The 26,339-nt window shown below is 36.9% G+C and overlaps 1 protein-coding gene across 4 annotated transcripts in view; it reads right to left on the reverse strand.

Annotated features, from left to right (window-relative positions):
- Positions 1 to 26,339, reverse strand: part of BANK1 (B cell scaffold protein with ankyrin repeats 1) — a 340,384-nt gene that overhangs the window by 179,773 nt on the left and 134,272 nt on the right. For all 4 annotated transcript variants that reach the window (XM_069593619.1, XM_069593616.1, XM_069593618.1 and 1 more), the window contains exon 7: positions 14,963 to 15,159. In XM_069593619.1, the coding sequence (XP_069449720.1) occupies positions 14,963 to 15,159 (197 nt within the window). The remainder of the gene's footprint in view (positions 1 to 14,962; positions 15,160 to 26,339) is intronic.

Here is a 26,339-nt window from a genome sequence, read left to right on the forward strand (position 1 = left end):
AAAAACCCAGCAGCTGTGACATCTGTGAATAGTTCTTACTGAGAATTACAAATGGGGTTTTTGCTTGACTCTGTCAAGCCTAACTAACACCATTTCAGGGAAAGACTATTTTAAGCAGTGAGATACATTGGGCTTACTAACCAGGAGAAACGTCTTTCCCGAAAAACGTCTAAAGAAACACTTAATTAAAAATCAAGTATTTTCTCAGAGTAACAAAGCAGGTAAAAACACAGACAGTTGCCTTACCCATTTCTTCTATTCTACAAACGTCTGTTTCTTTCTCTCATCTGCCTCTCTATTCTTCCTCTTTTTTTTTTTTTTCCTTCTGATTTTGGAGCTTAATGGGCATGTTTGTGGTAATTGCTAAAACCAAAACAGTGAAAATTTTTGTTCTTGTATATATATTTTCAATCTCTAAAACCCAAGGCATTCACACAAAATTTTAATTAAAAAAACTAGTAAAATTTGGTATTGTGTGTATCAAGCAACTCATTGATTGACTGAATTTTCCACTTTTGAATCAATTTTCATATTGAATCAGCATCAAGTAAGTATTGATATAAGGTGAAATCTCTCCTTGTGGTGCGTGCATGCTAAGTCACTTCAGTCATGTCCGACTCTGTGATCCTATGGACTGCAGCCCACTAGGCTCCTCTGTCCACGGGATGCTTGTCTAGGCTCAAAGCAGTACATTGTGTGATTAAATAAACAGGACTGCTAAGTGCTCTTAAATGGCACAAGTCTTTCCTTTTTGCCCATCAGTCAGGGATAATGCCTTTGAAGTAAGCATCAGCCTTGTAAGAAGGATATTAAATCCAAAGTAGGGCAGCAAATTTTCATGAAGGAGAACTCCTACTCCTAAAGTCAGAATTCTAGAAGGTCCAAAGCAGAGCTGCTGGACTCAGATGGGGTGATTATTCTGTTCTCAAGGAGGGACATTCAGCCACTTCCTGCTTCCAAAAGCCACGTCCAGCACTCATAGCTAATCTTGGGGCTGCCCTTGGTGCTGTAGGCCTGATATACTAAAATCTGTTCTTTTGCACCTGATGAGCAAACATTTGGGGTTTCTAACTTGTTCAAAACCTCTTACAGTTTTCAGGTAAGGCCATGTCGCCTTTTTGGCACAGTTGTTGGAGTTTACATTGATTTCTCTCTGACAAACATTTTAAGCAAGTGAAGGCAAACAATTCAAGTAGCAACCTCTTGAGTTTACCTTCAAAGGATTCATCTCATATTATATTTCTACTAAAAAAATAGGCTATCGGGTTTTCAAGGAGTATGCAATAATAAGTAAAAGTGTTGAATATAATCTGAAATTAAAACAACAGAACATAAAATGTTTCTGCAACACAACAAATTTGAAAGAATAAAATATAGAAAAATATATATCCCAATAGCTGACATCAAATTTCTTCTTGAGGATAAAGAAGGCTTTCTGATAAATTGTTTAAAGAAGAAAATTGATAGTTTAAAGACATAAATAGACAAGAATGAAAGAAGATGACCAAACTCCTGAGAGTATGCAAGAGCAGAGAAGGAAGGTCTGTGTGGGGCAGTATTGGAGGAAAAAATGCTGATTATTATGGATAAAGATTAGCACCAGGGTCACTGCTACAGTGAAACTCCTTCTCTGCCCCTAAACCTATAGTGAGAATTGGTATTGACACAGAGGTCTCTGTGAATGATGTTTGCGTGAGAATCTAGAGGAAAAGTCAACACTATCTGGGAACTAGGAAAGCTGGAGGAGGATGCTACATCCTGCAAGCATTAAAAAAGAAGCCAGAGCATGGAGTTATGAATGCACCTTTAGGAAAGATGTAAGAAATCTCTTACTTTAAAAGTTCTAGGAATAATTAGAATATGGGCGCTCTAGCTAAATAATGGGTTTTGAATTACTTAAGGAAACATATGTGTAAAGTGGTTATTTCTAGAAGGCAGAGTTATAAATCAGAGAAGGCAATGGCACCCCATTCCAGTACTCTTGCCTGGAAAATCCCATGGACGGAGGGGCCTGGTAGGCTGCAGTCCATGAGGTCGCTAAGAGTCGGACATGACTGAGTAACTTCCCTTTCACTTTTCACTTTCATGCATTGGAGAAGGAAATGGCAACCCACTCCAGTATTCTTGCCTGGAGAATCCCAGGGATGGGGGGCCTGGTGGGCTGCCATCTATGGGGTTGCACAGAGTCAGACACGACTGAAGTGACTTAGCAGCAGCAGCAGCAGAGTTATAAATAACCTCTATATTTCTCTGTGTTTTCCAAATATTCTAAAATAACTATGTATTATTTTTAAATTAAAATGAAAATATAAACAGATGCATCTTCTCCTTGGAAGCTACCAAATATAAAATTTATTTACTTCTGTATTACTGTTGGTTTATGAATATTATGTAAAAGAAAGGTATTCAGTTTTAAATTCTTATGAAATTTTGCCTTATGTATTCTTTATTCAAATTGTATGTCTAGACACAGATTTATAAAAAGTTGAACAGGATCTAAATATGATGAAACTGATGTTTATAAAGGGGAAAATCAGCTTGGCGTAGATACGCAATCCACTAATAAGAAATTCCTGATCCAGTGAGAGCTTAAAAATGTGGATGTTGATTTATATAGTGATATTCATATCCTAACCATTTTACAAAAGAAAAAAAAGTCTGCCATTTCTCAGAAATTAAAATGGACATATATTCACATATTTTTTCCTAGAATATCAACTTGTTTGTATAATATATTGAAGCTAAACATAAAAATAAAGAATAAAGACTAAGAACTGAATAAATTCTTATAAACATATCTATATCATATGGGAAGAGAAACCAAATAGATCTTCAGCATATGTTCAGTTGCCTTGATTACTACTAGATACTAGTTATAAAATTCAACAAATATATTTTCAAAGATTTTACTTTATTATTACTAATAAAAATTTAGACTATAACAATAATTCCTTGTTTGTTTGTTTTGTTTCCTTGGCTGCATCACATGGCTTTCGGACTCTTAGTTCCCCAGATGAGGGATTGAACCTAGACCCTGGGAAATGAAAGCTCCAAGTCCCACCCACTGGACCACCAGGGAATTCCTTTAATAATTCCTTTAAATGGCAACTGATGTTTCTCTCTCAGTTGGGGTGTGTGTCTATATGTCTCACAAGGTGCTTTACAATAATCTGCATAAAATCAAAGATACTACTAAATTGCAATCATTTTTCCTTCCTACTCTGTTATTCTTTCTCTCCCTTGAAGTGAAAAAATAATGACAAACATTCAGAAGAAAAAGTCATTCCACAAAAAGAGCAGATAAAAGAATGAAAATATCTTGATTTATTTCATCACATTTTTCACTCTTATTTTTAGTAAAAATATCCTATTGCTTGGATTTTTAAATATCTACCGTGAATGTGTATATAAGCTCTAAAAACAGTATTTCTTACTATATATTTTATTAAAGTTTCATACTAAATATTAAATTTTTTTTAAATTTATTTTTATTTTTATTTTTATTTTTTTTAGTTTTTTATTTTTTAAATTTTAAAATCTTTAATTCTTACATGCATTCCCAAACATGAACCCCCCTCCCACCTCCCTCCCCATAACATCTTTCTGGGTCATCCCCATGCACCAGCCCCAAGCATGCTGCATCCTGCGTCAGACATAGACTGGCGATTCAATTCACATGATAGTATACATGTTAGAATGTCATTCTCCCAAATCATCCCACCCTCTCCCTCTCCCTCTCCCTCTGAGTCCAAAAGTCCGTTATACACATCTGTGTCTCTTTCCCTGTCTTGCATACAGGGTCGTCATTGCCATCTTCCTAAATTCCATATATATGTGTTAGTATACTGTATTGGTGTTTTTCTTTCTGGCTTACTTCACTCTGTATAATCGGCTCCAGTTTCATCCATCTCACCAGAACTGATTCAAATGAATTCTTTTTAACCGCTGAGTAATACTCCATTGTGTATATGTACCACAGCTTTCTTATCCATTCATCTGCTGATGGACATCTAGGTTGTTTCCATGTCCTGGCTATTATAAACAGTGCTGTGATGAACATTGGGGTACATGTGTCTCTTTCCATTCTGGTTTCCTCGGTGTGTATGCCCAGAAGTGGGATTGCTGGGTCATAAGGTAGTTCTATTTGCAATTTTTTAAGGAATCTCCACACTGTTCTCCATAGTGGCTGTACTAGTTTGCATTCCCACCAACAGTGTAGGAGGGTTCCCTTTTCTCCACACCCTCTCCAGCATTTATTGCTTGCAGATTTTTGGATCGCAGCCATTCTGACTGGTGTGAAGTGGTACCTCATTGTGGTTTTGATTTGCATTTCTCTAATAATGAGTGATGTTGAGCATCTTTTCATGTGTTTGTTAGCCATCCGTATGTCTTCTTTGGAGAAATGTCTATTTAGTTCTTTGGCCCATTTTTTGATAGGGTCGTTTATTTTTCTGGAGTTGAGCTGCAGAAGTTGCTTGTATATTTTTGAAATGAGTTGTTTGTCAGTTGCTTCATTTGCTATTATTTTCTCCCATTCAGAAGGCTGTCTTTTCACCTTGCTTATATTTTCTTTTGTTGTGCAGAAGCTTTTAATTTTCCTACCTCGGTCATTCCTGCACACAAGTCAAAAGATAATATGTATTCAACAACAACAACAAAAAAAACCACGTAAAATGACTCTGTTTTCTGGTCCAAGAACTCAGAGGTTACATGTGCTCTGCCTTCTCCCCACAAATGTACACTCCATTCATTTCACCCAGGTGCATCCTTCATGTTTCTCCATTAAATATTTCGTATTTAAAATTCTGTTCATGATTTATCTTCTTTGGAAAAATTTTCTGTGATTTCAACTTTTCCAATTATGATCTTGCTTTCCATTTCAGGGTCTTTCAATATTTATGAAGATGTTTTGGACATTTTTATGTTCATCTAGTTCATCACGTTCTGGGACACTAGCTATCACTTTATTTGTCAAGAGCAGTTTCAGCATCAGTGAGACTGTTTTGCTGGAGGTACTTTGTTCATTGAGTACACTGCCGCCACAGGGCTTCAGCGTTAAGCATTCATGATTTAGGGAGTGAGATCATTGCACGACTTTTCCCTTTACAAAGCAAATACCCCATCTCTGTTATATAAAGATGTAATTTTAACCAGGAGTTGAATTCATGTATTTCCTTACAAATCCCATGACTGTTTTCTTCTAGACAAGTCTTCTAACTCCAACCAGAGATGACTACATGCTACTCCATGAGACCATTGTTTCACTTAAATACAATATGCTATAATTCAGGATAAATATCTATTTACTTCTTACATAATTGCTTTGAGAAAAAAGTCTTCATATATGTTACCAAAGACTGCTTTCAAAAATTAAAATAGTTAAACAGAAACATTTAAAATCACTTGAGTTTAACTCTGTTCAGATAGGGACAGCTTTCTCTCCTCTTTGGTTCCTAGGCTCCAATGCCCACTATCATTTTTTAAAATATGAAGCTCAGCAGAGTTATCAATATACTTGTGTACTATCAGAATATAAATACAAAAGATGAAAATTAAAAGATAATGCATTGGTAGCATTTGATTTTAAGGAAGAAGGAGATATGCAGTACTTAAAAAAAATCATTAAATGGAGCTTAGTTGGGCTTAGGTGAGAAATACAGTTCTATCAGATTAGTGCACAATCTCCAACAAATAACAGTCTAATTTCCTGATCTGTAAAATGAGAGTAAAAATGTCAAACTCATACAGATTAGTATACTGTTCTAATATGGAATCACCAAGCATAATGCTTGATACAGAAGCATACAATAAAGGCGAGCTTGTTTTATCTTCTTTCCTTTCCTTTCTTAAGTTAGATCTATATGGAACAAAAAGAATGAGCTTGAGCTGAGTCACATTTCAGGATACATTATAGGAAAAAGGCCACTAATCTCAAGCAACTTACTTAAATCAGTACACTTCATATGAACAGCCAATTTACAATTTCATGGTGAATGTTCCCAATCAAGAAAAGTAAAAATTACCTCCATTCTGATCTTGCAACCGGGGAATCCTCAACAATTATGCTACTGGTCAAAAAATGCAATTTTTTTCTGAAAATAATATTATTCTGTTATGTTGATAATGTTATCCTCATGCTTAGTAATTGTTCATTAACTACACACTTATTGAATAGACAATAATAAACATAAAATGGAACTGTTTAGTTCTCTGATACTCACAAGAGAAGTACATTATCTCTTTCCTTGTCCTGTCATTTGCAATAAAATAAGAAGCATATAATTTATCATGATAAATTTATTGCATAATTTATCATAGTCCTTGCCATGTAAATGCCTACTGTTGCTACGACAGATATTTTACAAATTAGAAAACTGGCATATCTATTTCTAAGAAAATACATTTTAGTAAGAACAGTATAAAAATAAAATCACAAAATATCTCTAGATGTTTAGATAAATAATGATAAATATGGTGGATAAAGTTTTAATGTATTGTGTTGGCCTGAATCTAGTTCTTAAAGGATAAAAGTTGTTTGTGGAGGATTTGAAGAGAGATTCAAGAAGATTAAGTGTGGGTATTGACACTAAAACACTGGAATATTTGCCAAGATTAAAACCACTTGGCACTGTAATAATGCTGCTGCTGCTGCTGCTGCTGTTGCTAAGTTGCTTCAGTCGTGTCCCACTCCGTGCGACCCCATAGATGGCAGCCCATCAGTCTCCTCCATCCCTGGGATTTTCTAGGCAAGAGTACTGGAGTGGGCTGCCATTTCCTTCTCCACTGTAATAATGAACAGCTTTAAATGTATCTTTTACTAATGGTAAGTTTCTGGAAACTACAAGAATTTTTTCTGGTTTAATGTTTTTTGTATCCAAATTCTACTTCCCCATAGTCTCTTCTCATAAAGAACTATAAGAAAATATTTATTTCTCATCTTGGACAAACATCCAAATAACACAATTTTTTTCTTTAGGATGAGAGCAATTATTATTATTAATCAATAAATATTTATTATCTACAACCTGGAAGACATTAGGCTAGATGCTATGGGGAATATGGAATAAACAGAGCATGACACTTGCCTCCAGGAACTGAAAAGTTAATGTAATCAACACTACTTGATTAATTCATTCAATGCTTATGCAGTGAACACATAGTGTTTGCCAAAAATTGTGTTAGTTAGATATTAAAGAACTGTGGTAAAGAGGTAAAACTATCTTGCCCTCATGGAATCCATAATCTATTGGAGAGACAGACATAAAAAGCAACAAGAAAACACAAATAAATAGCTATTCACCAGTGGTTACTTCAAACTATAAAAAGTCCCATGGAGGAATGGGTTCTCAGAAACGGAATAGTGGACAAATAATACATAATTACAGACAAGTTCTATAGAGTGCTTATTATGTATCAGGTATCCAGTGTATGTTTCATATGTACTTATGTTTATCATAACAATGGTACCAAAACAGGTGTTTATCTCCATTTCAGAAATGAGGAAACCTAAGCAAGGAGAGATGAAATGATTTACTTAGGGCATGTGCGGTGTGTGTATGGCTCGTGAGACTTGTGTCTGACCCACTGCGAACCCATGGACTGTAGCCCAGCAGGCTCCTCTGTCCATGAGATTTCCCAGGCAACAATCCTGGACTGGGTTGTATTTCCTACTCCAAGGGATCTTCCAGACCCAGGGATCCAACCCGTGTCTCCTCCCTTGGCAGGCAGATTCTTCATCACTGAACACCTGGGAAACCCTTAGTCAGGGCACACGGCTGGAAAGCAGCAGAGCCAGTATTTAGGGAGCTCTTGAGCACAGGCCCTAAGCCTCTAGCACATAATATTCCTAAATTAGGCTAAAGTTTGTGATGGAAATTGAGTGTATAATAGGGGAGGTAGATACCTACAGCCATTTTTCATGAAAGTTTCCTGGAATAGGTGGTTTGAATTGAGATTTTGGCATGGTTAGGAGATCAGGATATTTTATTTAGGAGGAAGGAATGTTTAGGTGAAGGGAATAACTTTTAATAATTAAATGAAGGAAGGACAAATGGACTTTGGTGTCTGAGGAGTATGCACAATTAAAGATATGTCTACAATAGTGAGCTGGGCTAAGCCATGGTGGGTCCTCAGCGTGCAGCCTGACATGGCATGATCTGAGGCCAAAATTGAGAAGGAAGACCTCCCTGGGGGCTTTTTCAGCACAGCTGATCCAAAGGGAGATAAGGTATAAACCAAGAGAGCCACAGAGAGAATGAAAAGGAAGGAACAGATGTGATAGATGACGTGTAAGTGCAACTGTTAAGTTAACCAAATTGATAGCTGAATCAGGGTAGTGTGAGGAAGAGGGAGGCTCTGAATGGGTTCAGGGTTACATCAGACATATTTTTAGCAGAGTGACTTCGGGACAAGGTACATCATCTCTACAAATCTATTTCCTTATCTGAAAAATGGAAAATAGTATATGCATTTGTGACTATCTAATTAGGAGTTGAAAATGACTTTCAAATTTTCACCAAATCAATATTGCAGATAATTATGCCATTTGCCAGGATGAAAGAAAAGGAACATTTGGGTGTGTTGAGATCTAGAGGCCTGTAACATATCTATGTGTATACATTCAGTTTGAAAACTAAAATTGGAACCTTAATTCAGGAGGAAGGTCCAGGCTAAAGACAATGACTATCAATCATGAGAGAAGACTGTGTAGAAAGGACCACAGCTGATGGGGTAAGAGAAGGAAGTTGGAAAGGATCAGTGGAGATTTAGAAAAAAGATAGGGTCAGGGAATCCAGTGCCAAAGTTTGAGAGCAATCCAATGGATCTGATCTATGGTAGATTACTCACGGCCTTTGACAGAGCAGCTTTGGTACTGGGCTGAATGCAAAGCTTGGGTTGTTAGGAGGAAAGAAATAAGTGAAATGAAAAGGCATTCTTTCAGTTAGTTCTTGGACCTAAAAAAAGGGTTCAAAGAGAAAGCAGGGCTGATGGGAATGTGTGTGTATTCAAACATGTTTGTTTAGGGAAGAGCCAACATAATGGGAGAGATTAACGATGAAGAGAGGTTATGATTGATGGTGAGGTCTCAAGTTGATATGAATAACAATAAATCAAAAGAAAATAAAGTGAATGCAATATCATGTACTGCGGATCTACTATACCTTAAATGTGTTCACATTAATGTCATCCAGTCCTAAATACCCTGTAAGGAATTATCTTTTCTATTTGCAGATAAAGAAACTGAAGCTGAGAGAAAACAAAGAGGTTGTCCAAGGATGGAAATGTGGTATTTGATGAGGTTAGGATTCAAATTGAACCTGGCTGAATCCCAAGACCATAGGACTAGAAAAAAGATAAAAATTTGACAAAGAAGACGAAGGAGTTGAGGGAGTTTAATAGGATGTTTAGAACTGCACAGTTAGGGCATCAAAACTGAGTTTGAGGACTTAGGGAAGAATAAAAATCTGTAATGCACCACTGTGGTGCATTAAATGCGATTTTAGAAAAGAGATTGCTAAGTACCTCCAAAAGCATAACTGAGACATGAATTTGTAATGCATGCAGTCAAGTGCAGTTATGTGACTTGTTCCACCTTCTTCAGTTCTAACAGAACATCAATATTGAACAAAGGCCAAAATTCTAAAATTCACTGCAGGCTGGCCTATTAAAAATAAATGCTGAAGATAGCAGCTATGTTATTTGTCTATGAATACTCTAAACCTAAACTTGAAAAAAATCCTGAATATAGAAAGAATATGAGCAACGTATTTTTAAAAACATGGGATCCAGTTAAGGATATTGGATATTGATATTGGTCAGTGATATCAAACAAGTCCTTAAATTTGATACTTGCTTTTTTTTTTCCCATCAATGAATAAATACGTGTTGAGCAGCTGATGTTGGTAGGAGAGAGGAGTCCATTCCCCTCATCAACTTCTAGACTTATAAGGAAGAAAAATTATATAAGTAGAGCAGGATATGCTGCCATTTAGAGGGAATTAGCAGCAGCAGCAGCAGTGTGTTCTAAATTATATGTAATAATCCACTAGAGAACAAAACAGTATATAAGATATCAAAGAAGCAAAGCCAAGATTGAGAGAAATAATGGGCCAAAAGGAATGAATGTTCACTGGGCTAAGCATAAAACCTACCTTCCTACACCAGTCAGTCAATCATTGTGCTATATTAGGGATGGATACTTCAGGTACTTCAAAATTTACCTCTTCGTACTTTCATTCCAAACCCTTGACCATTTGAAAAGGATCAGAGTCACTGTCTATCAGGCAGACACTAGAGGGCAACAGAATCAATCTTCATCTCTCTCTCTTTCTGGAGCAAGTGCACACACAAACAGACACACTAGCCCACACTAGTCCACTGTCCACAGGTGTAAATAACAGTGTCAGGCTATGTCAGTGAGAGGAGGATGTCACAAGAATCCCATCACAGAGGTAAGCAAGAGAAACATTCAGTTAGGAGTCTTCTTGAAAAGTCTACTGGAGAAACTACAAGGAAAACGGATTTTCTATTTCTGAAATTTTCATGAACATGATGTATCATTAAGATCTTATTTATATATGCACCAAACTATATGACTGAACACTGTGGAGGAGAAAAAAGATACTATCTGAATACTGTACAGATGTGAGAGTTGAACCATAAAGAAGGCTGAGCACTGAAGAATTGATGCTTTCAGGTTGTGGTGCTAGAGAAGACTCTTGAGAGTTCCTTGGACAGCAAGGAGATCAAACCAGTCAATCCTAAAAGAAATCAACCTTGAATATACATTGGAAGGATTGATGCTGAAGTTGAAGTTCGAAAACTTTGGCTACCTGATGTGAAGAGCCAACTCATTAGAAAAGAACCTGGTGCTGGGAAAGATTGGGGGCATGAGGAGAAGAGGGTGACAGAGGTTAGATGGTATCATCGACTCAATGGACATGAGTTTGAGCAAACTCTGGGAGATAGTGAAGGACAGGGAAGCCTGGGGTGCTGCAGTCCATGGGGTTGCAAAGAGTTGGACATGACTTAGCAAATGAACAACAACAAATGTCTGTTGGCTTTCCGATTCTACAGCAAACCCACAGAGGAGGATATATTTCTCTATTTATACATGATGTAATCATGCTGTAAAATGTTTAAACTGATGGGGATAAATAGGGTAACCTACTGAGGATAACACAAAGAAGTATCACTTATTTTGCTTAAAACATATTCTAATTTTTGCTGTGCACTTTCTCTGAAATCACAAAGTATCTCACAATCTGTAGCCAAGTTTCAGTTTAGTTTCAAATTTTCTGTTATTTTTTACTTAAAAGATAAGTTTTTAGAGGATGGAATTAGTTGTCAGGATTGCTACTTGATATCTGAAATAGTTAGATTTTCTCGAGTCCTTTGAAGCAAACTGTGGTTCACACTCAATTGTGGATTTAAATACTAATCATTTACCTCTGTCCATCCACTTTTCACATTAATTATCTCAGAAGGCATTGTTAGAAACTGAAAATTGAGTAGTTTATTTAAAAGACTTTATAAGTTATAGAAATCTATGGTTCTTACCTAAAATAGTACTGCAAGCATAAAACAAGTGTAGGTGTTAATTAGATAACTAGCAAAGCATGAAGTGCCAAGTCTCACATAGTTGTTCTTTAGTTGCTAAGTCGTGTCCGACTCTTTTTGTGATCCCCAAGCACTATCCCCTGCCAGACTCCTCTGTCCATGGGATTTCCTAGGCAAAAATACTGGAGAGGGTTGCTCTTTCTGTCTCCAGGGGATCTTCCCAACCCAGGGATCAAACCTGCATTTCCTGCATTAGCAGGAGGATTCTTTAAGCTACCTGTTAATAATGAAAGGCTCTGCTCATAGATTGTGTATAAATTATTAACCTTTCAAAGTAAAAAGTGACATGAAGAAATGTCAGGAAAGTGATCTGAGGCCCCTTCTCTGCTTCCTCCTTCCTTCTTCTTCATCTAGTTAACACTAAGATATGGATGGCACTTCTTTGTTTATGAATGTTTGCTAAGGAGTCTCTTTTTTTTTTTCCTTGATTTTAAAAAATCATGATTGGCTTTTTCTTCTTCCAATTTTATTCAGTCATGACCAAACTCACTGTGTTGTAATACCCTCTGAGATTCTAAAATGAACAGTGTTTCACTGATGGAGGATTAGGAACAATCGAAGAAATCAGTAATTCAGTTGGGGGTATGTTTGAATTTAAAAATATATATTTCTGCAGTGCAGAAGTATGGTCAATTGGTGGATTATAAACCTCAAACTGAAAGAACAGCTATTTCTTTAAACAATTCTGAAAAATAGCACATGGAACATTTGAATGCATATGTGACAACTCTGAGATCTATCAGAATGTGATTATAATATTAAAGCTGTATAAATATTATGAAAGAAACAATAAAGCATTTTAGCAATGCAAATAGATTGCACATTTTCTCTATTAAGTTTAGATATACTCCTAAAAAGACATGGCTATTATAACTTACAGTATAAAATTTCATCATGCGTTTATCTGACATACTTTCAACAAGCAGATAAGATTATTGGATTTATTTTAAATAAAACTGGTCATCAGAAGAATATTAGGAAAAAAAATCAATAAGAAACACCCTTTACCATGCATGTCACAAGCTAATTCATACATTCCTATTTCCTTAACCACACATTTACAAAAGAACCTTTGCTATCTTGCAAAATTACTGTACCTAAAACTATTCATAGCCATAAAATGTGCTTAGAAAAATGCTGTCCCTTACAACAACTACAGGCACTTCCTTCAGCTGTAGTAACAGCAAAACATACATTTGAAAAATAATTGCTCCATCCTAGCTATAATGGCAATGTCTACTATAGACATACTGGCAAAATGCAAACTACTAACAAAAAGACAGAATACAAAAAAGAGTTTGTCCAATTTAATAGAATAATTATCAAGTATAACCCTGAATAATGCAGCCACAGTGAAAGAGTAAATACTAAGTCACCTAAAGACAATGATATCAATAAAATATCAATGCTATTATTGCAGAAGCAAAGGTATAAATACCCAGAGGATGTAAGAGAGAAAATTCATTTTCCACATCCACTGAATCCTACCCTCAAACTAGCTTTCATACCTACTGTTATTATTATTTAGTGCCATATTATTTATGAAGTATATGTAGTGTGCACGGGGCTGCATCTGTTAAAGCTGAGTCCTCACTGGAGAACCAGGAGTGGATGCATAACCCTTTGAAAGTCAATTTAACTTAGAAAGTAACCCTGGATGTTGAAAACTTTCAAGAGGAATTTTAAGTCCAACAGTGGTTAGAATTTTGAGAATAAAGTTGTGTAGAATTGAGTACCCAGGATGTAATGAACAACAGTACCGTGTGTCAATGTACAAGGTTGAACTGAATTGATTCATTGACTTACCTGGCATGTTGCATTGGTCAATGACTATACACAGTGGATAATGACTAAAATAACTACTCACCAGATATGTGACAATCACTATATAAAACCTTTCCAGGAGTAAAAGTTATGCTTATTACTCATTTGAAGGACATATAAGATTAAAAAGTAGTTTATTAATTTCTGTATATATTTTTGTATTAATTTCTGTATTATTTCACAAGCAAAAGATATCTTATTATAAATCCAGATAGTAGGTGATACCAATACTCTCCAATGACCATTTGCTATTCTTAAAAGTGGGGAAAAAAGTTAGATTGGTTATCATTTTGTCCTCTGGAAATAAGAAATACTGATGATTTTCATTAGTCCAACATTAGAGTGACTTAATCTAATAATCAGAATATATGCTAAAATGACCAGAAGCATTTCAATGTTCTCTATTAACTGTTCACTGGCAATAAAATTATTTATCTTTTGAGAAACCAAAGACAAATTTTGACATATTCACCAACATGGTAATTGACTACTATATTTCCTAAGAGCCATCAGAAGTATTATAATTCATTTTCTCAAGCAAAATGTGCACACCTTTGTTACAAACAGAAAATAACTGCTTTTCTAAATTTGACTATGGAAACACAAAGTGTGTTTTATGTACTAAGGTATTATCCTCTCCTTCAAAATTGTCCCTTGTAAACAAAGAAAGTAGCATAGACATGTATGCGCCATCAGGTGTAAAACAGATAGCTGGTGGGAAGCTGCTGTATAACACAGGGGGCCCAGCCTGGAGGTCTGTGATGATCCAGAGGGGTAGGCTGGAGTGGGGGGAGGGAGGCTCAAGAGGGAGGTGATATATGTAAAACTGTGGTGATTCGCATTGCTGGACGGCATAAACCAACACAACACTTTGTAAAGCAATTTTCCTCCCATTAAAAAATAAAAATTAAAAAATTGCAAAAAGAATTGTCCCTTGCTGTCATTCTTACAAAGCTAATATCCTTCAAAGGGTGTTCTAAAATTTAGGGCTTCAAGCTCAAGTTATACAAAAAGCAACTGGGACTTAACAGAGAGAGAAAAGGAGTCACATACCAGAAAGAAACTTAAGCAACATGAGTTAGCTTTTTATTGGATAGACTTTTTAAATGGTTATCAAAATGTATTCCTTTAACCTAATGAATACTTATCTCATTTCATGGGCCTAATAATGTCTTACTTAAGACTTTTGAACAAAAGACTAAAGATAATGGGTCTTCATTTCCTTTGTATCAACTCCTTTCCAATACTGAACAGCTTATTTGGAAGCCAGAAAGGCCAGGTAAGTTTCAAAAAGGGTTATTTAGGGGTGGGAGTATGGAATCAGAGCTGGTTCATGGCAATATTAAAACAAATGGACTAATCTTGCAAAACACTTAAGACAACCAATGACTCAGAACCAACAGACACTACAAACCAGCCGTATAGTAGCATCACTGTTAAAAGAGCAATGTACATGTACAAACACACACTAATTTTATAAAAACAGTTTTTGAGATAAAATGGAAAAAAAACAACTTACTGAAAAGTCTTCAAAGATTTTCTTGAGTTCTTTGTGACCATGCCTCTCAGCAATATGTGCTGGATCTGAACCTTCCAAATTTTTTATCTTAGATGCCCTGGTTGCTCCTGAACATTGAAGCAAATGAACAGCCAAGTTCTTTAACCCAAATTTTGCTGCACAGTGGAGAAGAGTTGGAAGTTCTTTGAAATAAGAATCTGAAATAAGCAAAACAGAATAATTTTTTTTCATCACATTTGGAACCATATAAGAGAAAGTCGAGCACAATCTATTCTTAAAAATAATTCCCACAAAGCTTTGCTGACTTTTAGAGTGATTTTGCAAATAAGAAACCATCAATGGTTTAGCAGTGTAGACTCTTCCCTTTCTGTTCCTCATCTTAAATCAAGCAAACATCAATATTCTCACAAGCATTAGTGCTTCTCCCTTGCTTGTGCGTAAGTTTAATATAGAAAGGCATATCAATCTCAAATGTAGAACAAAACAAAAACATTACCTTGTAAAAACTCCTTTTCAATGCATTTCAGTATTAATCAAATACTTAAATAACAAATAAATTCCTCTATAAGATCTTTTTTTGTGTTTTCTACTTCCATGCCTACTTTGTTTTTGTTTGAAGTTGAAATGAACATGAAATTCCAGGAGGGGTTATGTTAGATTTCTGCCTGAGTTTTTTCTTTCAAAAAGTAACTGCAATAGCAAATACCGGTAGGCACTTTTATAAAAATCTTCCATGTGGAATTTTCCATTAGGAATTTACAGGTTTCATGTCAATGTTTTGGAGTTTGAATTTCCTAATTACATATTAACTATTAGTTAGAAGACATGTATTAATTATGTATAACTATAAAATGATGAATGCAAACTGCTACCCCAATGATAACACACACACAAACACAAACTGATGAGTGATGGTTTATTATTATTCTATACTTTCACACTTTGCTAGAAAAACTATGTCATAGAAATTACACATCACCTCACTTTAATAGCTGTGGCATTATTAGAAGCAAGCGATGTGAAGATTTATAGTAACAGAAACAAAACCATCAAAGCAGAAGTTAATTATCTTTCAGCAAAATTCTGAAGCAGTGAAAACAGCCACCTCATAATGTTTTGGAAAATTATGAATCTGGCCTCATTTATCTCTTTGCCATTTTGTAGACAAAAAAAAAAAAAAAGGAAGAGAGAGGGGATCTAAACTTGGTGCTTTCAGTTCACTTGGGTGTGTGGGTGTTTGAGGGCTAAATAAAATATTTAGTTTTTTGGTTTGTATGTTTAACCAGGAAACACAACAAAACAAAAACCTTTAGGACATGTTAAAGACTTCTGGTAAGGAAATATTTTATCCTTCAAAATGCATTAGAACTAAATGGCTATAGGTAGATCTATGATTGAATTTCAATGACAAAAGCACTGATCCCTTCTTATATGGTGTGCAGTGAATAAAAAATTATCAAATATTTTATAAAGATGAGCTTATAATAGCTGAAACTGTTCAAGGTAGGTAGCAGTTTTCAAACTAAAAATAATGTATTTTCTTAAAAAGGAGTTAAGATGCAATTTTCTATTTATTTTTATTTAAATAAGCTATAAAATAATTTTCTGCTATAATTAAACCAAAGTTTTTAAAGAAAAATATTTGCATTATGTCAGATTTTTACATGCCCTTGGTCATCTTCTTCTCTTATACCATCATCACTTGCCAGTCAAAGCCTTATGCATTGTTCCTGCACATTGCTATTCTGGTATACTTTTGAATCACAGTTATTGCAGCACAAAATATTATTTTCATTAAATAAGTGTTTAATCAGTATACAAATACATTCACCTTTTAATCTGTTTGTAAATTTCTCAAGTTTAAGATGATACAGTGTTAGAAACAACTACGATAAACTTTATTAAGAATCTCTCTTTTTCTACACCAGGAAGAATAAAAAGGACAGTGACCAAGTGTACATGGTTTTTCAAGGCTCATTTCTTGACAGTTTTGATATTCTGAACCATGCTTTCTGGCACATAAAAAGAAGAAGTTCTGCTGATTTAAGATTATGCTGCATATTCTAAACGGGACTACAGGCTTGTAGTCTGGTTCCTTTATTTTCCATTTCTTTATTTCATTTTTAGTTGTAGCCGAAAACCCACTAACCTACTAGAAGGCTTTGTGAAGTTATAGACATGAAAAAGCTTTGGAAGTCATCTTTCCGGTTTCCTACCCAGTAAGAGAATTGCCTTCCTGCAGTCTCTAAGAGATGATCTTCCACGTACTGCATGCATAGCCCTAATGATCGAGTGTTTTTTACTTTCTAAGGCACCTGTTTCTTGATTAGACAACACTGATCATTAGACATTTTTACTTCTGTTGAGGTGAAATGAAATGTATTTCCTCTAAATTACCTGATCTTCATATCCCTTGGGCTATACAGAATACGATCATTATGAAAGTGCGGGCTTACGATTATACAGAGTGAAGTAAGCCAGAAAGAAAAACACCAATACAGTATACTAACCCATATATATGGAATTTAGGAAGATGGCAATGACGACCCCGTATGCAAGACAGGGAAAGAGACACAGATGTGTATAACGGACTTTTGGACTCAGAGGGAGAGGGAGAGGGTGGGATGATTTGGGAGAATGACATTCTAACATGTATACTATCATGTAAGAATTGAATCGCCAGTCTATGTCTGACGCAGGATGCAGCATGCTTGGGGCTGGTGCATGGGGATGACCCAGAGAGATGTTATGGGGAGGGAGGTGGGAGGGGGGTTCATCTTTGGGAATGCATGTAAGAATTAAAGATTTTAAAATTTAAAAAATAAAAAAACTAAAAAAAAAAAAAAAGAAAGAAAGTGCGGGCTTAGAATGAGCTGGCTTTGCCATATGTTCACTGCGTGAAGTTTCAGCAAGCCATTCAGTATTTGAACCTAGCTGTATTTCAGCATCTCAGTATTTCAGCATCCAAGTTTGTAGGGCTATTGACGTAATTAAATGACAACATATTCTAAAAAGTGCCCACAAGAGTCTTAGTTTCCTTTTCTTTCTCTCTTTTGCATCAAATGGTTTAAAGCTGCCTTGTCCTAACTCACCTTTGCCCCAGTCTTATGATCACAAATTCTTTTCACAATTCCAACTAGTTATCATTCTAAGAGACTGACTCCACTTTTTAAATGGTGGATCTGTTTGAAACCTGCCCCAATGTGATCATTACAGCCATCCCTTTCATGGTCTTCGATGGGGTTATTTCTGCTGCTTAGTTTCATCATGTAAGAAATGCTCAGCTTGCTAAGGTACATGACCAATAATTAGAAAATTTCTAATTTTTGTTTTTTTTAAATTAATATATAGCAGAGTTGACATTTCAAAGAATTAAAATGTTTTTTAGGAGTAATATTAGTTGTTTTAATACAAATTAGATCATGGCCTCTAGCATTATTTTTCAGGACATTAAGTTAAATACACTTAATGTATGTGTTTATATTAATATATTAGTATACATATTATATTTATATATGAATAAAGGTATTCATGTCAATAAAGGTATAATTATGCTAAGAAATAGTTTGGGTTTTCTGGTATCATGCTTTTTATAAAATCATACTTTTTATATATTACCTTGATTTGATTAGTATAAGAATTTGAGACAAGAATGAATTGCTCTGTGTACCATACAAGCACATTTGTAACAGTGTAAGATAAGAAAGTTCTTTATCTTAAACAAACCAACAAACCTTGTTGGGTGAGCCTATCCTCTCTCCTGGGCATTCACTCAGTGCAGAGAACGCGCACATGCATGGTCAGTTGCTAAGTTATGTCCGACTCTTTGTGGCCCCATAGACTGTAGCCCACCAGGCTCCTCTGTCCACGGGGTTCTCCAGTCAAGACTACTGGAGTGGGTTGCCATTTCCTACTCCAGGGGATTTTCCCAACCCAGGGATTGAACCTGTGTCTCTCAGGTCACCTACATTGGTAGGTGGATTCTTTATTACTGAGCCACCTGAGCAGCCGTCAGAGAATGAGTGCTGATCAAAGAATGTATCAGTGACTCAGGAGATTATTGCAATCTATCCCTTGCTCTTCAGTGCTTAATTTTATTCTAGACCACATGATTACTAATGTTTTTGCTTCTGAATATTTATGTTTTGATTGCTTTTGAAAAATTATAGAAGTGTAATTTCACTGATCACGAGTTTCAGGAGAGTTGACAAGTCTATGCCTCAACCAGTAACGCTGAAGAAGCTGAAGCTGAACGATTCTATGAAGACCTACAAGATCTTTTAGAACTAACACCCCAAAAAGATGTCTTTTTCATTATAGGGAACTGGAATGTAAAAGTAGGAAGTCAAGAAACACCTGGAGTAACAGGCAAATTTGGCCTTGGAATGTGGAATGAAGCAGGGCAAAGAACAGAGTTTTGCCAAGAAAATGCACTGGTCATAGCAAACACCCTCTTCCAACAACACAAGGGAAGACTCTACACATGGACATCACCAGACGGTCAACACCGAAATCAGATTGATTATATTTTTTGCAGCCACAGATGGAGAAGCTCTATACAGTCAACAAAAACAAGACCAGGAGCTGACTGTGGCTCAGATCATAAGCTCCTTATTGCCACATTCAGACTCAAATTGAAGAAAGTAGGGAAAACTGCTAGACCATTCAGGTATGACCTAAATCAAATCCCTTATGATTATACAGTGGAAGTGAGAAATAGATTTAAGGGCCTAGATCTGATAGATAGAGTGCCTGATGAACTATGGAATGAGGTTCGTGACACTGTACAGGAGACAGGGATCAAGACGATCTCCATGGAAAAGAAATGCAAAAAAGCAAAATGGCTGTCTGGGGAGGCCTTACAAATAGTTGTGGAAAGAAGAGAATTGAAAAGCAAAGGAGAAAAGGAAAGATATAAGCATCTGAATGCAGAGTTCCAAAGAAGAGCAAGAAGAGATAAGAAAGCCTTCTTCGGTGATCAATGCAAAGAAATAGAGGAAAACAACAGAATGGGAAAGACTAGAGATCTCTTCAAGAAAATTAGAGATACCAAGGGAACATTTCATGCAAAGATGGGCTCGATAAAGGACAGAAATGGTATGGACCTAACAGAAGCAGAAGATATTAAGAAGAGGTGGCAAGAACACATGGAAGAACTGTACAAAAAAAAATCTTCACGACATGGATAATAACGATGGTGTGATCACTCATCTAGAGCCAGACATCCTGGAATGTGAAGTCAAGCGGGCCTTAGAAAGCATCACCATGATCAAAGCTAGTGGAGGTGATGGAATTCCTGTTGAGCTATTTCAAATCCTGAAAGATAATGCTATGAAAGTGCTGCACTCAATACGCCAGCAAATTCGGAAAACTCAGCAGTGGTCACAGGACTGGAAGAGGTCAGTTTTCATTCCAATCCCAAAGAAAGGCAATGCCAAAGAATGCTCAAACTACTACACAATTGCACTCATCTCACACATTAGTAAAGTAGTGCTCAAAATTCTCCAAGCCAGACTTCAGCAATATGTGAACCGTGAACTTCCTGATGTTCAAGCTGGTTTTAGAAAAGGCAGAGGAACCAAATACATGAACCGTGAACTTCCTGATGTTCAAGCTGGTTTTAGAAAAGGCAGAGGAACCAGAGATCAAATTGCCAACATCCACTGGATCATGGAAAAAGCAAGAGAGTTCCAGAGAAACATCTATTTCTGCTTTATTGACTATGCCAAAGCCTTTGACTGTGTGGATCACAAGAAACTGTGGAAAATTCTGAGAGAGATGGGAATACCAGACCACCTGACCTTCCTCTTGAGCAATTTGTATGCAGGTCAGGAAGCAACAGTTAGAACTGGACATGGAACAACAGACTGGTTCCAAATAGGAAAAGGAGTAGGTCAAGGCTGTATATTGTCACCCTGCTTATTTAACTTATATGCAGAGTACATCATGAGAAACGCTGGACTGGAGGAAGCACAGGCTGGAATCAAGATTGCTGGGAGAAATATCAATAACCTCAGATATGCAAATGACACCACCCTTATGGCAGAAAGTGAAGAGGAACTAAAAAGCCTCTTGATGAAAGTGAAACAGGAGAGTGAAAAAGTTGGCTTAAAGTTCAACATTCAGAAAACGAAGATCATGGCATCCAGTCCCATCACTTCATGGGAAATAGATGGGGAAACAGTGTCAGACTTTATTTTTTTTTGGCTCCAAAATCACTGCAGATGGTGATTGCAGCCATGAAATTAAAAGACGCTTACTCCTTGGAAGGAAAGTTATGACCAACCTAGATAGTATATTCAAAAGCAGAGACATTACTTTGCCGACTAAGGTCCGTTTAGTCAGTTCAGTTTAGTTCAGCTCAGTCGCTCAGTCGTGTCCGACTCTTTGCGACCCCATGAATCGCAGCATGCCAGGCCTCCCTGCCCATCACCATCTCCCGGGGTTCACTCATTTTTCCAGCAGTCATGTATGGATGTGAGATTGGACCTTGAAGAAGGCTGAGTGCCAAAGAATTGATGCTTTTGAACTGTGGTGTTGGAGAAGACTCTTGAGAGTCCCTTGGACTGCAAGGAGATTCAACCAGTCCATTCTGAAGGAGATCAGCCCTGGGATTTCTTTGGAAGGAATGATGCTAAAGCTGAAACTCCAGTAACTTAGCCACCTCATGCGAAGAGTTGACTCATTGCAAAAGTCTGATGCTGGGAGAGATTGGGGGCAGGAGGAGAAGGGGATGACCGAGGATGAGATGGTTGGATGGCATCACTGACTCGATGGACGTGAGTCTGAGTGAACTCCGGGAGTCGGTGATGGACAGGGAGGCCTGGCGTGCTGTGATTCATGGGGTCACAAAGAGTCGGACACGACTGAGCGACTGAACTGAACTGAACGTAACTACCACCCAAAATAAGCTGGAGAAACTTTAATCACCATCGCAAGTTCCCTTCTGCTTCATTCAAGTCAATTCTCCACTTCAGAGGCAACTTCTGTCTAATTCTAATCAAAACAGATGAGTTTTATTTCATCTGATATTTTACACAAGTGGAATCATATAGTATATCTTCTTGCATTCCATTCTCTTCTTCTCTATTTCTGATGAGAAGTCAGGCATAATTCTTATTGTTTTCCTATATGGCATGTCTTTCCTCAATACACACATCCCCACCTCAACACCTACCCCAGCTACTTCTAAGATTTTCTCTTTATCTTTGATTTTTATCAGTTTAACTCTGGGGTAGGTAGGTATAAAATTTCTGTATATATTTTGCTAGGGGTTACAGGGATTATTGAATCTATGGTTTAATGCCATTCATCAATTTTAGATCATTCCCCAGCCTTTAGTTCTTCAAATATTTTTCTGTTCATTCTCTGTCTTTACTCTGAGAATTCAGTTACACATATGCTTGATATGTAGTATTATCCCATAGACCTCAAGTCAAAACTGAGATGAGCTGAGTTTGTTCTTCTTTTAAGGCTTTACTTAGACTCTGGATTTTTCATCTTTTTCAGTTTGAATAATTTATTTTGACTGTCGTCAAGTAAACTGATTCTTTTCTCTTTTTTATACAGTTATGCCCATCGACTCGATGGACGTGAGTCTGAGTGAACTCCAGGAGTTGGTGATGGACAGGGAGGCCTGGCGTGCTGCGATTCATGGGGTCGCAAAGAGTCGGACACGACTGAGCAACTGAACTGAACTGAACTGAATATCCAAAAAATTTTCTGATATTATATGTTTCTAGAATTTCCTTTTTTAAATGATAATTTCCATTGCTTTGATGAAATTTCCATCTCTTCATGCATTTGTACCATTTTACAATAGATTCTATAACATACATATCATAATTATGTTAAGGTTCCTATTTGATCATTTCAACATCTGAAGCATTTCTATGTTTGCCTCTAATGACTATCTTCTCTTGACCACAGGTCACCTTTAATTCCTTCTTTGTATTTCTTGTAATTTTATATATGGTGCTGAACAATGTACTAAAGAATCAAAGTAAATAATATCTACCCCAGGAAAAGGCACACCTTTTCTTCAGTCAGACAACTAGACTTGAAAGCTGACTCAAACTAATCTGTAGATGAGCTGAACTTGGTCATTTTTTTGTGACTTCACTTAGATTTAGTTAACCACTGGCTTCAAATACTTTGAGGGCCGAACCATAACTTTCTTGCACAGCTTAGTATCTAAGCTTTGGTGAGACTCAAGAAGTCTCTGTTGCTCTACAGACTGGCTGTCAGCCTTTGGGTAACTGGATGGTTCTTTTTCCTCTCAAGTCCTGCTTCCAGAAGTTTTCACATCAGAATATCTCACTCAGATTTTGTGCAGCCTCTGTATATACCCAGTTAAGGTAGATTCCTTACTATCTCAAATAGGGGATATTATTCCACTTTTACCACTCTCCATATTTAGAATCTGTTTGCTGCTGCTTTCCATACAATAAAAGCTTTGATGGAATTTGTTTCAGCAACTCTGTCCCACTCCTGCTCTTCAGCAGCCACTAGTGGTCCAAGAACTGAGAACTTCCAGATGTACAAGAAGGACTTAGAAAAGGCAGAGAAACCAGAGATCAAACTGCCAACATTCATTGGATCACAGAGAAAACAAGGGAATTCCAGAAAAACACTGACTTCTGCTTCATTGACCACGCTAAAGCCTTTGATTGTGCAGATCACAACAAACTGTAGAAAATTCTTAGAGATGAGAATACCAGACCACCTTACCTGTCTCCTGAGAAACCTGTATACAAGTCAAAAAGCAACAGTGAGAATCAGACATGGAAAAGCTGACTGGTTCCAAACTGGAAAAGAAGTATGTCAATGCTGTATATTGTCACCCCATTTATTTAGCATATATGTACAGTACATCATGTGAAATGCCAGACTGGATGAATCACAAGCTAAAATCAAGATTGCCAGGAGAAATAGCAACAACCTCAGATATCCAGATGATAACACTGTAATGACAGAAAGTAAAGAGGAACTGAGGAGTCTCTTGATGAGGGTGAAAGAGGAGAGTGAAAAAGCTGGCTTAAAATGCAACATTCAGAAAACTAAGGTCATAGCATCGAGTCCCATCACTTCATGGCAAATAGAAGGGGAAAAAGTGGAAGCAGTGACAGACTTTATTTTCTTGGATTCCAAAATCAGCACGGATGGCAACTGCAGCCATGAAATTAAAAGGCACTTGCCCCTTGGAAGGAAAGTTATGACAAACCTAGACAGCATATTAAAAAACAAGGACATCACTTTGCTGACAGAGGCCCATATAGTCAAAGTTATGGTTTTTCTAGTAGTCATGCAGAGATGTGAGAGTTGGACCATAAAGAAGGCTGAGCACCAAAGAATTGATGCTTTTGAACTGCAATGCTAGAGAATACTCTTGAAAGTCCTTTAGACTGCAAGGAGATCAAACCAATCAATCAATCCTAAAGGAAATCAACCCTGAATACTCATTGGAAGGACTGATGCCAAAGCTCAAGCTCCGATACTCTGGCCACCAGACGCAAAGAGAGAATTCACTGGAAAAGATCCAATTGGAAAGATCCATTGGAAAAGATGCTTGGAAAAAGTGAAAGCAAAAGGAGAAGGGAGTGGTAAAGGATGAGATGGTTAGACAGCTTCTCTGACTTAATGGACATGAATTTGAGTGAACTCTGGGAAATAGGGAAGGACAGAGGAGCCTGGCGTGTTGCAGTCCATGGGCTCTCACACAACTGAGAGACTGAACAAGTGATCCTCAGGTATTTTAAGGGTCTTTCTTGACCTACTGCCCACCTCCAGTAGCTTTGTACACTTAAGACAGTCTACAAAAGAGTTAGTGGGTGATGCAGACCCACTCTGTAATGGGGGCTCTTCGGGATTTTCATTCGTCACACTAGCTTAAGTACAGCCATTAAATATTCGCTAAATATTCAGCTGGTTTTTCTTTACTCCTCATCTATAGTGAGTTATTGTCTTTTTCTTCTGTAAGGGATGAAGAAAGTTATGAGTTGCTTTTCTACCATGAAGGACTTGTTCTTTCCTGGAACTTAGTTTGTTCAGATTTCTTTTGTCATTCATTTTCTGCTGCATTTTAAAAGGCTACTATGATTTTGAAGATCATCTTGCTTGTTCTTCCTATCACAGTAAGAATAGTAGACTCTTATGTTGTTGTACATCTTAATCAGAAGCCAAAGTCCTAGGAGACCTAAAGACCTTAAGCTTATCATTTCTTAAATTCACAGCATTTGTTTTGTAAATAGTTTGTTAATCTCACCTATTAGATTAAAATAATAGATTCTGTAAGAAGATATTAAAAAAAAAACTTTTAGAGTGTACTTAATCTGTAATATACACCTATTTCATTTCATGGCAATTTTCATTTAATCAAGATTCTTTGTTTGTTCTATTGTTGTTCATTTGCTAAGTCGTGTCCAACTCTGTGACCCCACGGACAGCAGCAGGCCAGGCTTTTCTGTTCTTCACTATCTTCCAGAGTTCACTCAAATTCATGTCCATTTAGGTGATGCTGTGTAACCATTTTATCCTCTGCCACTCCTCTTTCGTTTTTGCCTTCAATCTTTCCCAACATTAGGGTATTTTCCAATGAGTCGGCTCTTCACATCAGGAGGCCAGAGTATTGGAGCTTGAGCTTCAGCATCAGTCCTTCCAATGAATAATCAGGGTTGATTTCCTTTAGGATTGACTGGTTTAATCTCCTTGTAGTCTAAGGGACTCTCAAGAGTCATCTCCAGCATCACAGCTCAAAAGCATCAATTCTTCAGTGCTCAGTCTTCTTTATAGTCCATCTCACATACATATGGGCTTCCCTGGGAGCTCAGCTGGTAAAGAACCCACCTGCAATGCAAGAGACCCCGATTCAATTCCTGGGTCGGAAAGATCTGCTGCAGAATGATAGGCTACCTACTCCAGTATTCTTGGGCTTCTCTGGTGGCTCAGCTGGTAAAGAATCCACCTGCAGTGGGGAAGACCTGGGTTCGATCCCTGGGTTGGAAAGATCCCCTGGAGAACGGAATGGTTACCCACTCCTGTATTCTGGCCTGAAGAATTCCGACTGTCTGACTATACAGTCCATGGCATTGCAAAGAATCAGACACAACTGAGCAACTTTCACTCCACATCCATACATGACTACCAGAAAAACCATAGCTTTGACTAAATGGACCTTTTTTGGCAAAGTGATGACTTTGCTTTTTAATAAGCAATCTAGGTTTGTCATAGCTTTCCTTCCACGGATCAAGAGTCTTTTAATTGCATGGCCACAGGTACTGTCAGTAGTGATTTTGGAGCCCAAGAAAATAAAATCTGTCACTGCTTCCACTTTTTCTCCTTCAAGGTATAAGTTAAAAAAAAGCTATAACTCATACTA

Source organism: Ovis canadensis, chromosome 6 (genome assembly GCF_042477335.2).
Source record: "Ovis canadensis isolate MfBH-ARS-UI-01 breed Bighorn chromosome 6, ARS-UI_OviCan_v2, whole genome shotgun sequence".
Classification (NCBI taxonomy): Eukaryota; Metazoa; Chordata; class Mammalia; order Artiodactyla; family Bovidae; genus Ovis; species Ovis canadensis.